The sequence below is a fragment of the Prinia subflava genome, chromosome 4, assembly GCF_021018805.1.
Source record: "Prinia subflava isolate CZ2003 ecotype Zambia chromosome 4, Cam_Psub_1.2, whole genome shotgun sequence".
Lineage (NCBI taxonomy): Eukaryota > Metazoa > Chordata > Aves > Passeriformes > Cisticolidae > Prinia > Prinia subflava.
The window spans coordinates 17,526,009-17,539,952 of NC_086250.1; the positions used below are offsets into that span (position 1 = coordinate 17,526,009).

Below are 13,944 nucleotides of genomic sequence, written 5' to 3' on the forward strand. Positions count from 1 at the left end.
TCCCTGTATAAGAAAAGAGGGGAAGGAAAAGGTAGGAGTTAGCCTCTGACACGTATTGCTGGCCTCAGTGGAAATAAAGAAACACAGACAGACTACTTTATTACCCTGTGAAGAATTGCATTAAAGACATCAAATTACATAGAGGAAATCAGGAAGCACTTTCCCTCCATTTTCTGGACACTAAGGATCAATACCTTGATAGGTTTCTTGGGAGTCAAGTTATATTGAAACCACAGTCCCAGGACCTGGAGAAGAGTTTCCTGCTCATAGATTGCAGCAGGAGGAGTTCCCCTTTCTATGGACTTTCAGTGTAGAATTTGGAATAACAGGAGTTTGTTCTTGTTTGTAAAGGTCCCCACAAAGCTTCCGGTGGGAAGACACCAGATTGTTTGGCTGTCCCACAGGGAACACAGGGGAGATTTTTTTGTCAGCAAAATCACAGACTAGAAGAGGAACAGAGTCTCTGTAATGAAACACTGAGAAGTGAGCGACATGAGCTGTGGTGATAGGCTTTTGTCCCCAGTATCATGTAGAAGACTGAATAGGGTGCCACTGCGGGTGCAAGGAGGATTTGCTTGATTGAGATGGGTTGTCCATTCCCAGCAGCTAAGTGAGGGCTGAAATACAAGTCAAAGAAGCATGGGAACACTGAAACCTAAGTGAAGAGCCACATGCTCATCACTGAAATAAAAAAAAAAAGAAAAAAAGAAAAACGGTGAAATTGGAAATACGATGGATGCAGAAATGGTTCTGCACAGTCTAATGGACCAGTACTGGTCTGGGGACACATAGAGGGAAGAGGACTATGCTGATGCAACTGGAAAAGCCTCAAGGTAAATGATCACCCACCAAATAATATGTAATGAAGACTTAAAACATCTGTTGATGATCAGGAGGACAGAGACTTCAGCAGAAAGTGGTGAAGATGGCTTTTCTTACCAGTGTTTATACTGGCCTGCATTAAGACCAATCAAATGTGCAGTTACACTTCACCTAACCAAGCCTATGGAATTAATGCTCTTCTAAGAAATACTGCACACAGGAGACAATTCTGTTGGTCTACTGCTAAACCACTGTTTAACAGTAAATATTGCTAATCTGAACCCACTCCTTAGCGTATGTTTGTTGCTGCCCTTATCATTTCTTTTTGGGTTGTTGCGAATTTTCAGTATAATTTTCTTTAAACAAGAGAACACATTATTCAGAAAGTGCCAAACAACATCTTTATAATTATTATGAAATCTCCTATAGAGAGTTTCCTGTTAATTTTCATAGTGTTTTGAAGAAAATTCTTTTGAAGGCTTTTATAGGCTGTCATCCAACATATCTGGGGAGTCTGTTTTTCAACATCTAGTTTTACTCCTTAACATTTATTTATGGCCACTTCAGTGCCTTTAACTTCCTAGGATTGTAAAATATTTTTTTAACCATGTTACTGATCTTAGATTTGCACAAATTTGGACAAAGGCCAGCTGATTCTCTAGTAATTAAGGTATAACCACAAAATTGTTCCTAAAGCATCTTTGTTTACTGCTGGTGTTCTGCTTTGCAATGCTGTATGTGAAGAGGCTCACAGAGCTGGCTTTGTTTGGGCTGCCTACAGCTACACCAGATGCACTTTGTGCAGGGAATGAGCAGGAAGCTATAGAGGCTGAAGTTCACAGCAGGCAGGACATGAATTCCAGTGAAAGTTCCTTTCAAAAGCCTAGTAATTTTTGTCACCTTTTTCCTCACTATTTTTTTTACTTTGTTTTTATACCTGCTTATTCAAAAGAATTACAATTGGTGTGATTTTTCCCCCACCCCCTTAGCTATGAGCACTTATCAGGGCTGCAATATAAGATCTAGAACAAACTGGAATTATTTAGGCTTCTGGTACTTCCTGGCTGCTTGTAAAAGTCAAAGTAGCTGGCAACTTCTTCTATCTGTATTTACAGTGATGGGAGCAACTATTTTTATAATGGATCCTCTTAAACTTGAAATATAAATGGAAGTATCTATTCCCTTGAGATCATATCCTGTTTGCTGCTGCTTTTGATTCTACATATTGTTCATGGTAATTCTTCTGCTGGTGCAGTAATAACTGGTTCTCCTTTGCCTTTCAACTCTGCCCATAACACACTGCTTTGTATGCAGCTCATTATTTCTTTACATCTACTTCTACATAGGGACAGTCCTGTTTCAAATAGGGCAGGAATGGTTACACCTGTCATACTACTGCCCGGGTACCCTAAAGACAGCGAGTCCTGCAGATCATAGTGTAGCTGACATCTGGCATCCCACACAGAAAGAAAGGCCTCTTTGGGTGAAATGTTCTCTAACCAGTAAATACTAAAGGTAGCTGGAAATTGGAAGTGTATGAGAGTCAGTTGCTATGTAGGACATCTGTCTGTAGGATATTCCAAAAGAAGGCCCCATGAAAGAAAATTATGAAGTGAGAAACTGTTTTAAAGCTAAATTGTTCAAAAAATAAGTATTGTTATTAGTTCTGAATTAGCTCCTCTGATGTTACATCAAGCTTTATTAGTCTTCTTTTAGCAAAAAAACCTGAGGTTGTTGCTTAACTTTCTGGAACAAGCCACGGATTCCTGAATTCCATTGTTTTGCAGAGGCTATGGTTTGATTCCCAGAACCAAAATGAATCTGATTCTTGAGCTGGCATATACCCTTAAAGCATTCCTAGATCAGGGTTCTGAAAAGAGAGGCTTTGGTTTCAAAACCTCTTCCACATTAATGGGTTCCTTATGAGTGATAATGGTGTAATTATGAGATGGAGAACCAGACTGATGAGTTGCCCTTTTCATGTTCATTGGAGGGGAAGGAGTAGACATTGGGGGTCATGGGGGGAAAATTTGGCCTGAGGAGGAAAACAAAACCTTCTAACCATGTTACATGGCATCTACCATGTTAAAATGCTGTTTACAAGAAGACTCATTCAACAACATTGAAATCTTGTGGAATTTTTCCATGCTGATTGAATTTAAATCACATTCTGTTCCTGTCATGCTCATCTGCTCAATGCCTTCAAGGGGCATTTGCAGAAAAACCCCTTCTGCTTATTATTTCTGCTTGACAGCAACTTGTGAGGCAGGTAATCAGTGGTTACCAACACTACTTTATCTACGGGGTACTGGAGTACTCAGTGCACTGTTGTTGCTGGTGGGGCTGGACTGTGTAATTTCTGTTTTCTGTTCGTCATCGCCTGTCAAGCAGTTGAATGTGTTAACAAAAATGTGGCTCCAGCTGTACAAATTTATATGGGCTTATCATTGCCCCCACATGTGTTTGAACAACTGGCCATGAGTTCTGTACACTGCTGTGAAACACAAATAAATATGAGCTTCTCCTGGAAAGAATAAACTACCTGTACTATACAATGACATCACTAAGGGTATCACAGTGATCAGCTTGGTTGGCACCACATCCCTTGGGCTATCCACACTGACACACTGGGTTAATTAGCAAATTACAGTTGGCACTTCATTTATCATTGTTTCCAATCTCTTATCCAGAAATGGTGCTCCATGTACAGCAAGACCAATAACAAGTATTCATGTGCAAGAAGACCCAGAGCCAAAGTCAAAAAAGGTTTGTGCTCATTTACAGCCTGCCAAAGACTTCAGGCTTCCCTGAAGAGCTTGCTGATACCTTCATGGTAACAGTGTGGAAATGCCCAGTAGAGCTGGCAGGTCAAGGGTTTATCATAAATAAGGCTGCAGATGGAGAAGTCTGGGACAGCTCTTTTTGTCAGTCCAGCCTGCATATGTGACTCCTTATTTGACCTGGCTGCTGGAGCAGTGTCAAAAAACATATCTTACCTCATAGGTACCTATCAGAACTATCTAAATATGTGCTAGACCATGTGTCCAGATGCAAGAGTGAAGACTCCTGGATGGAAAATTTCAAAGTTATTCTTTTTAGTGACTGATACTGCTGCATCAGATGTTATCTAATTAATAGAAGCTTGTCTTGGTTTCAGGAAATTAAATCTCCAAATGGTTGTTTTCTCCCTTTTTAAAATTTTTTTTTAAATCAGTCCTGTGTTTCAAATTATACTGGATCAAGGCAGAAAACTAGAGAACAGATAGCCAAAATCCAGTGTATATCAGCTTTGATGGCATATCCAAACTCCACAGACTTACACTGTGATTATATTAGATTGGGAAAACTATTTTATGTGCCAGGATGAAAACTGTTAAGTTGCTGTCTTCTGAAGCTATTTGGGGCAGCAAGTCTTCAATGTTCTTGTAGAAGAAGCCCTGGAAGACTGTTAAGCAGGTGAGCTTTGAATCTTTTGCCTTTCTTTAGCGGGCATCCTGAAGAGTAGAGCTGCCTTTCTCCCTTATGCAGCACTTAAGCTCTCTTGCAGTCTCAGAACAAAGTCATGAGACACAGGTATCCCCTGTGAACAGAGTAACTAATGCCCTCATTCAGAAAACAGATCTTGCAGTCTTGTTGCACAAGGGTGGAAGTAGCAGTGAAAAAATCTCTCTAGTTGTTATGTTGCACATAATCCAATGCCATTCAGTGACAAACCTTCTGTTCTTGTCACAAAGAAGCAAAATAACGTAGGTGACAAACTTTTCTTATGAAAATCTGCACCATCAGCCATCAGCATTTAATTACCCTAGAATAGAAAAGTACTGCATAAGACTTATTAATAAAGCCAAGGAAAATTTTCCCTGGGAATGAGGGAGGTTTTTTTGGGTGACAACACAAGGCTACACCTCATGAGATGAAACAGGAAAGATATACTTAGAGGAATCACTTTGGACTTTTTGAGGAACAAAGTGGCATTAATCTGGGCAGAAAAGTCCATTAATTCTGAGTGAATACACCTAAACTCAAGAACTTTTTTGGATGCAGGGCAGCCAAATGAAGAAAATTGAACTATAAACTCTGCGAACTTTGTATGATGCTGAGATTTGTTTATTTATTAAAAAAAGGAGAAAAAAGAGGAAGGAGCACCTATCTTGTAACATGAACTTCAAAGTGCAAAATAAATACAAAGCTAAGAATCAGTCAAGTCCAGGAATCCAAAACAAAAATGTGAGCAGACACACAGCTGTTACAGTGCTGACTTAGCATTCTTCAGGTTTCAAAGGAAAGTCAAGCCCATCAATATTTCCATATCCAAGTAAATCCATACCTAGTCTTAGCTGCAGACACTGCTGTCATTCACCAGAGAAAAACACAGAATGCTAGTTGTCCTTAGAGATAAAAAACCCCTCAACAAAACCAAATCAACCGAACAACATGTGAATAATATCGCACAGTGATATCGTATTTCTGCTTGCTATATAGAAACTAAATTGGACTTAAAAGCTGTCATAATTTCAGTTATGATTTGGAAAAGTGATTCCCAAGGACAGTTTGTGAATCACTGGTTATCCATAGCAATCCTCAGAACCACTGGTAGTCCAGGCTCCTGACAGACAAAATCTGCATGTTGGTAATAATTCATTGCTCTAATTTTTTACATTATTACTGATTGGAAATTTATTTTTCTCAATTCTTTTTCATAAGAGCAAATCTTTTTCTGCAGTCAGTTAGGTATTTCACTGAGTTTGAGCCACAGCACGCAGTTTAGGGAGCACATTTTGTTGTCCTTACTACCTAATTGACTACTGCAAATTGCCTGCAGGAAACTTATAGACGTAAGACAAGTTTTTTATAGCTGAGTAATGCCTTACCTGGAGAAAACAGGCTTTATTTTGCACTGTGTATGTAATTTCCTTTTAAAAAATGGGTGAAAGTCTATAGACTGTATTTCCAAAATGTTATTATGCTGACAGATTAGTAAATACAAAAGTTGAGAAATGAGAATTTGAGTGATTCACTCCATTTAACTGGAAAGAGAATTTGCTCCCTGAGTCTCTTTGAAGTTAGAGGTCAGTGGGGTTATTTTCCACAGGCTTGCTGACCCATGAAAGAGGACAGGTGTTTCCAAGGCTGGCCAGACTAACAGTGGCAGGAAGGATGGAACCACGCTACATTGACTTCGTCTTAGTCAAACCAAAACAAGGTTTCAGCTGTGGTTTTGAAGAAGCAGAAAACTTGAATGGCCAGTGGCAGCAGCAGCTAATGAGAAGCAGAGCAGAGAGCAGCCTGCTGTGAGATGGATGGATGGATGGATGGATGGATGGATGGATGGATGGATGGATGGATGGATGGATGGATGGATGGATGGAGGGAGGGATGGATGGATGGATGGATGGATGGATGGATGGATGGATGGATGGATGGATGGATGGATGGATATGTGGGGCTGTCTCCAGTTGGCTCTCATAAAACTGTGGCTGGAATGGACACCTGTGGGCTCCCAGGTGTCAGAAAGTTTCATGCCACTTGTTAAAGCTGAGCATGGGAAGGACAAAATCCCAAAGAGGAGCCACTCTTGGGCACCATGAAAAAAAAAGCAAGTCTTTCTCATTGATGCCTCCATCCTCACTTCAGTTCATCACTATGGAAGTCTTGGCATGCCAGGGTTTTATATTGTAAGACTTGGCATTAATTCTCCTCTCAGCTCCCATTATTGTTCCTTGTTGCTGTTTCCAGTATCTTCCTGACAACACTTAGCTTGGTAAAGTAGCACAACTGCTCTATAAATCTCAGGTACAGTTCTGTTGTCTGCAAGTTAGACCAAATGGCAGCTCAAAACCTGGCAACTCCCTGCAGTCTGCCTGCAGGAGAACTCCAACTTCTCCTGTCTTTGGTGGATTAAAATCAGTGGGAGGTAATTATTGTTATTTTTAGCAGAAAGCTAAAGTACAGGAACCATAAACTGGCTGGAAAAGTCTGAAATGTGGAAAATCTGAAATTATTCAAAGGCTTGTTTCCAGTCTCCAGTTATTATCATAAAGCAGCAAAATCTGATTCTCTATCACCAAAGTTTTCTTACTGACTCGTCTGCCACATTTCTGCTGGCACCCCTCAGCACATGTGTACTTGATCCAGCATTTGTCTCTCTGATTCAAACAGCAACAAAAGAATGCAAGTATTTTAAATTTGAATTGGTTTGGATTGAATGTGAATTTTTGAATACTTTTGGACAGATTGACTTCTAAAAGAAGCAACATAGGAGCAAGGGAAAAATAAAAAAAACCTCCCCTCCATCTTGTAAATTCAGTTTTCTGCCCTGAGGTGGTTGTCTGTCTTCCATCCCACTTCCTCAGACACCCTGTGTATTTACTCTAGTATTTGTAGCACCACTTTGAGAGTAAGTTCCTCATGATTTTGCTTTGTGGAAAACTACACGCCAGCTTTAAAGCTTCTACAGTAAGTTTTTATTTATGAGTCATTTGTACCAAAACCAGACATTTTTGGAACGAAATGCTGCCCAGTTAGGACATCTAAGGAAAACAAAAAAGAAAATTTAATATTAAATCTTTTAAAAGTTCCTTACAATGATCTGATGGCAGGAAAGCCCCTGCCTCACATGATATCTAGAATTTCATATTTTGTCATATACTCACCTAACTATATTGAAACAGCCAGACATGATAATTTCTATTTAGGCAGCATGTCTGCACTTTTGCAACAGCTTAGGCATTATTATACTTGCTATTTTAACTCAGGTGATACCACAAACATTTTTGGAGCAGTCACCCTTTGGTCACACGTCCACATGTCCAGCTTGCTCAGTGGGAGCTCACACCTTCTGCTCTCCCCTTACCTACGGAGCCCCTCAAAGAACTTTTATCATGCTGGTCCAGGTTGCTCTCTCTCTTTCTGTCTTGCCATGATGGGTATATGACCAGAGGAAGTGATGGAAAGAATGAAAAAGTTCATACCTGTAACATACACAGTTCCACTTTTTCCTTGAGTTGTTCTCCCCATGTGGCAAACCATCTTCTACGTAGATGAGAAAAGGAATTAATGCAATAATCAGTAGAACTTTGTCACTTTTTCAGTCATAAATGCCTTCCAGTGTGCAATCCAAGCCATCCTTTTGCAAGTACCAGCCTTTTTTTTTTCTGCAAGGGTGCTAGGGAAGTTAATAAGCAGATGTTGCAGATCTTAGACTGATGGTGTTAATAAAGACTAGAAAGATTCACAGCTTTTAAAATAGGGAAAATCACATAACATGAATCATGCAACATTTCCATCTCTGGCAGTGCTCAAGGCCTGGTTGGATGGGACTCTCAGCAACCTGCTGAGACTCTCAGCAACCCATGGCAGGGGCAGTGGAACTGGGTGATCTTAAAAGGTTCTTCTCAAACCATTCTGTGATTCTATGACTTGATATTTCCTATTTGTGTGTTTTAAATATGAGACAACATATGGGCTCTCTTGATCATTCTTGCCCTTCGGCAAGAAAATCCTTCTGGATTAAGTATGAATTATTCTAAATTATTCTAATTATTCTAAAAAGCTACATATGTAGAGCAAATATGAGTCTTTCTACTCCTGTTTTTGAATTCAAGACAGGATTGGGATGAAAAAGCCAAATCAACTCACAGTATAGCATAAAGAGAATAAATACATCATATCTTCATTAAAGCGATATTAACACCTTTACTCTAATATTTCTGACTGACCATAAAGATTTTCTAACGGAAATGAGACAAAAACATTCTAAAGGGAATGTGAGAAAAATAATTGTTTTAAAGTTTCATACATATCAATTACACCTCCTTCGAAGTAGCTTGAAGTTTTTCAAACCCAGAAAACTAGTTAACAATGTTTTTTTCTAGAGTATCTTGGTTTGAAAGACAGGTGTTTGTTAGGGAAGGCAGGAGTCTCTCTTGGAATGAAAAAATGTAAACCCCTTCTTTCCAAATTATTATAATTTTGAAATTAAGGGGCTCTCAGGCAAAGACATGAGAGTAGGAATAACAGTTTTTTACTAGTGTGTGTAACAAGGCAAACAAAACAACACCAGCTCTGGCATTAACAACAAACAGAACACAAACCCAGTGCCCCCTTCTCGGCCGCGGGTACTTTCCCCTTGGGTGCAGTTCCAGGCACGGCCGGCAGGGGCGCTGCTGGCTCCCGGCGGGCAGGGCGGGCGCAGTGATTCCCCCGTGGCTGCAGGGGGCGCTGTGGCGCGGGGAGCAGGCGGGGATGGCGGCTGGGCCGAGATGGGAAGTGATGGCGGAGAGGCTTTGCTTCACAAAACCCTGGGGCCGTCGATCCCGGTGCCCTTGCAGGACTCTGAGGAGCAGCGGGCTGGAACGTCAAGGATGAGCAGGAATCCCGGGCTGGTGGATGAGATGTATCAGGAGCTCCGGAGCTGTGGCTGGAACCACGGGATGTCTGGGCAGGCAGGGAGTGCGGGTTACAGAGTAGTGAATGCTCAGAGCAGTGCAGAAGAAACGGTGGGGGCAGGACAGTGGCAGCCCTGCTCCCAGCAAGGCGGAGAGGGGCGAGCCCAAGATCCCGGGAACCCGAGCAGATGGGGACAGGTCCCTCTTTTAGTGAGGTGGGTGTTAATAAGGTCCCAGTTCAGTGGCTGTTTTTACAAGCAAAGGCTCACCTCACTGCAGAAGAAACAGGTCTGGGCTGGGCTCTGGCAGCAGCAACGAATTCCCTTCCCAGGCAGTGGCTTCAACTCTGAAGCTGAGAGCAAGACAAAGCTAGCAGCTGCCCCAGCCCCGTCCACTACTTGTCCCACTCTCGCAGCACCTCTGCCCCTTCAAGAGAAACTCTCAAAAACAAGAGGAGTGCCACCAGATGCCCTCTTCTCCTCAGGCTTCCCCACTTTTCTTTTGTCTTAAGCACCCAGCCATCAGTGCTTCCTAGCAACTCAATGGGAAAAAATTCCACAAGTAAAAACGAACAAAAAGAAAGAAACCCAACTCCCAACACAGAGCTTTCCATTAAACTTTTCCACCAACTCTTTGATGCTCACTGAAAACAAAATAGCTGCACAAACACAGATGAACATCTTTACAGTTGTGGAATTCGAGCTACTGTCCATGTAGTGCTCAGACAAATTATGCAGAGTCATGCTGACAGTCATTTTGGTGGATCTCTTGTTTGTTTGTTTGTTTTATAAGGGAAAAACTACCTTTTCATATCTCCATGGCTCCACCTAACCAATTAAAGAAAACTTGCTACCATATGGGGCATATGTCACCACTTCTGTCTTTAATTATTTGCTACTATCTTTTTTCCTCATCAGGAATCCAAGTTACTAACCATGTCAGATGGAAAAATGCAAGTCTACTGACAGCTGCAACTGAGTTTTGCCTCTGAGGAAATGCAGTTCTAACACATTGCCTCAAGTCCCTGCCTATATATTTGGAGATGGCCAAGATACACAATTTATACTGTTCAGGCACTCTCCAGATATTCAAAGTGGAATAGAATTTTCTTTAATCCTAAATCTGCCCATTTTTCCACTTCACCAGCAAAAAAAAAAAAAAAAAAAAGTGTTTAGAAGATGCATTGTAGGTGCCGGTGGTAACTAGGTATATTTATCAGGGCATCAAATGTTGCACCTTTTTACTGCTCCGTCAGAAAAAATATTTCCTTTTATTACAATTGGAGTTTTCAGTTTTCTGTCAAGAAACCCCTCGGATATTCAGACAACTTTTCGGGGTGTACTACTAGTGCCAGAAAATAAAGTTTTACCAGACGTCTTCCCAACATCTAGTTTATATGCATCACTGCCTATTTTTTATTAGGTGTTATTTGCTATCTTTTCCACACTATCCCTCCTCACGCAAGAAAAATTAGTCAACCCTTTTCTCTCAGTCTCTGCCACATATACATATTACAGTTTCAAGCCAAAACCGGGTTTTGAGACCATTATACGTTTTTTCCCCTAAACATGCAAGCTGTAAATTGTCACTTTTAAAGCTACCTCTGCAACAAAGATTCCTCTGCAAGTGCAGTGCCATTTATGTTGTGATTTTCCAGTTATGCTCTGTATTCCCACAGCGAACCTCCAATTTTTTTATCTTTCCTGGGTGGTGGTGCAGGGCAGCCACTTCCACAATTCTTGTACATGGTATTTCAATGCTTGTAAGCTGAGGGGAGCTCAGCAGAAATTGTTGTAGTGGACAAGGAAATCCTTGCTGTGGGCTGCTGCACAGGTCCTGTGTCCCTCTCACTCCTGCTGCTGTGGTGCCACACTGGGGGCTACCAGGGGCACTGTTCTCACTGCACAAGGGGAAATGTGGGGCTTACAAAGATTTTACTAAAGGTTGTAAACTTCTGGTGGAGCTGGACCTCTCTGGAAGGAGAGAGACATCTGAGGAGTCTTGAAATTCTTTAAGAAAACCCTGTGGTCTGATTTTGTAGCTTGGCTCCCTCCACACGACAAACATGCTTGGTGATGACTGCAATGTGCAATGACTGGATGTTCTCTGGACTAGAATGTGAATTGCAAACTCAGCTTCACTTCAAACCTGTCTTGCCACTATGGATTTGCCTGTGATCTGGACTTTTAGTCCAGCTTGGACCTAGTGTCTGGACGCTGCCTGCTCTTCTCCTGCATGGTCTGTGGGACTGTGCTGGTGCTGACCAGCTCAGTTCCTGTCTTGCCACTAGCCCCAGTTCCTGTCTCGCCCTCCCTGAGGGGAAGAGAACCTGCCCTTGGTGCTGCCTGGCAAAGGCCTTCCCTCTGATCCAAATGCAAGAACACTGAAAAGCACTGTTTTTTAAAAAATACAGAAAAAAACCCCTGACTTTTCCCCCCTAACTATCTTAAGAAAGAATTTTGAATCAGAAGTTTCAGAAACAAATCATCCTAAGCGGGGCACCTGGTCTGGAATATTTCATCCCAATGGTTGGGACATGGCAGGTCTCAAAATCTGCTCTAAGTGGGTCTGAAATTTTTACAAATACTTTTCTGACCTTTTGCAGGAAATGGATGCAAGGGATGAGGAGGGGGGACTAGGCAACTCAGTGAGGCATCAAGAAGGAGCTGGAGGAAGCAAAAGGAGCAGGTCAGTCTTTCCTCTCCAGGAGCTCCACTCATTCCTGTGAAAGAAAAAGGAACTGAAAATTGACTACTGCAACCAGCTCAGATTCACCACCATAAGTGTAAGAGCTGGCAGGAATTTCAAGTGGCATCTTGACGAGTGGTGCTTAGAGCTGACAGATCTTTGGGAAGTATGGATAAATGCTCTGGTTTAGAGAACTAAATATTATTCCTGCTATTGCCATGGGACTTTTATGCAAATTAATATAATGCAGAAAGGGTTTAGAAGGAATGAAAAATGTGACAGCCTGTAAGACAAAACACTAGGGGTAGTAGAAAGATAGTAGAAATGGAAGAGACTCTTAAGTCAGACCCCTGAACTTTAGCCTTTATTTAATCTCAGTGACTCATTTAACTACAGGGGATAAAAAGCCTTTGCTCATGATGTATTCTTTATCTTTTACGAAAAAAGCTTCTACGTATAAGACATAAAAAACATAGAGAAACACTGAGAAATAATAGCTCTGGTGTTTCTTATATTTGCAGTCAACTATAAGTTCAATTTGTAAGTATGTCATCTTGGGAATTAAATGGAGCTGATAGTGGTTAAAGCAGCTGTAACTTTCCCCTCCTCAGACACTAGAGAACCAAGAACTCCAAGGAGACGTCCTTCCTTGAAAATAAAACATTTTCAAAAATACTTACTTTACTGTGTCTTGTTCAACAATTTTTTTTTGTGATTTTTGTTGTTGTCTTTATTTTTTCCCCCCGTTTCTTCCTTCCTTGTTTCACATGCAGCACAGACCATTTACAAAGAGAATTACAGGTGGCTTCTTGAGAACAGTGATCCAGGAAAGGGACAGCAGCCCTAGGATGTTTTCTATTTACAAATCCTAACCAAGAGGCTCTGTTCCTTCTCATGCAGCTTTACAAAGCTGTCTTGTCTTGAAAACAACAAACAAATCACAAAATTATTCTGCTACTGCTTTCCCAACATGACCATGAAACAGTTCAGATATTGAACACCCTAGTGCTTTGGGTCTTGTTTTTTTCTTTTAACTTGTGTTTTGTCAAAGAACAGTTTTTCTAAGGCTGGCCTAACATATCTGTGATTTCTTCTGAGACTCTTGAATGGAGAAGAAAAGCTTTTATGTGGTTTTGACTTCCCCATTTCTTCTTTCCTGCTCTAGAACCATCTCATCTTGGCTTGTGCCTTAAGGCAAATAGACCAAAGCTGTAACTGCGGTGTGATGGTGTCAGTGATTTTACAGAAGGTTTCATCACAATGAACCCCCTTCAAATCTTGAGTAAAAAAAACACTATAAACCAAAGGAAAAACCACTTCAGAGCAAGGTGAGGAGAAGCCAGCAAATGGTTTGTGATGGCAGGAATTATGGAGAATAGTAATGTGTATTGCCATCACTCCCTGACTTAATGAACTTCAACTGAGTATTTTTAAAGGCCCTTGGGACAGCAGCAAGAGAATTTCTCATCTCTGAAAACACCAAAGAAGTTTACTGGGGGAGGTTTCCATTAAATTACCAGCTGCTATAGTTAAAAACCAAACTTGCCATAATCTATTTTGTAAATTCTTTGTTTTTAAAGGAAAAGAGTAGTCCTTGTAGACAAAGGTCATGTAGGTTACTAAGGTTGCAAAAAATACTGTGTAAATGCTGTCTTAAAACCAAACAAAGCAAAATTTTTCTTCCATGAATAACATGTGGTTACCATTTGTTTACAATTTAGTCCAGCTATCAAAACAAGCTAAACATTTTGCTAAACAGTTCACAGCCATTTTAGAAAAAACACAGATTAGGGGAGGCAAATGCAGGATTTGCTCTTCTGGTGTCAGCAGTGCTGCTGAAGCTCTGCTCCCTGAGCCTGGGCATCAGGCAAGGTACACAGGCTGGTTGTATTTGCTGCTCACTGCGCTGTCCACCGAGCAGCTGATCCCACTGCAGCCACCCTAACATCCTAAAAGAAAAGAAGGAAGTGGAGTGATTTAATTCCCTCTTCTTTTCATTTCATTCTTTATGAAAGAAAGGATTTAGAAAGAGGAGTGGGGTCCGGGG

The 13,944-nt window shown here is 41.1% G+C and overlaps 1 protein-coding gene across 2 annotated transcripts in view; it reads left to right on the forward strand.

Moving 5' to 3' along the window:
* The window catches only part of DRAM1 (DNA damage regulated autophagy modulator 1), a 34,075-nt gene extending 20,970 nt beyond the window's left edge, over positions 1 to 13,105 (forward strand). Inside the window, exons 7-8 of one of the 2 annotated variants that reach the window (XM_063395693.1) lie at positions 11,815 to 11,897; positions 13,063 to 13,105. In XM_063395693.1, the coding sequence (XP_063251763.1) occupies positions 11,815 to 11,897; positions 13,063 to 13,090 (111 nt within the window). In that variant the 3' untranslated portion in view covers positions 13,091 to 13,105. Of the gene's footprint in view, positions 1 to 11,814; positions 12,507 to 13,062 lie in introns of those variants that run through there. The other variant, XM_063395692.1, reaches the window with a different exon arrangement.
* The last annotated feature ends 839 nt before the right edge of the window (positions 13,106 to 13,944 follow it).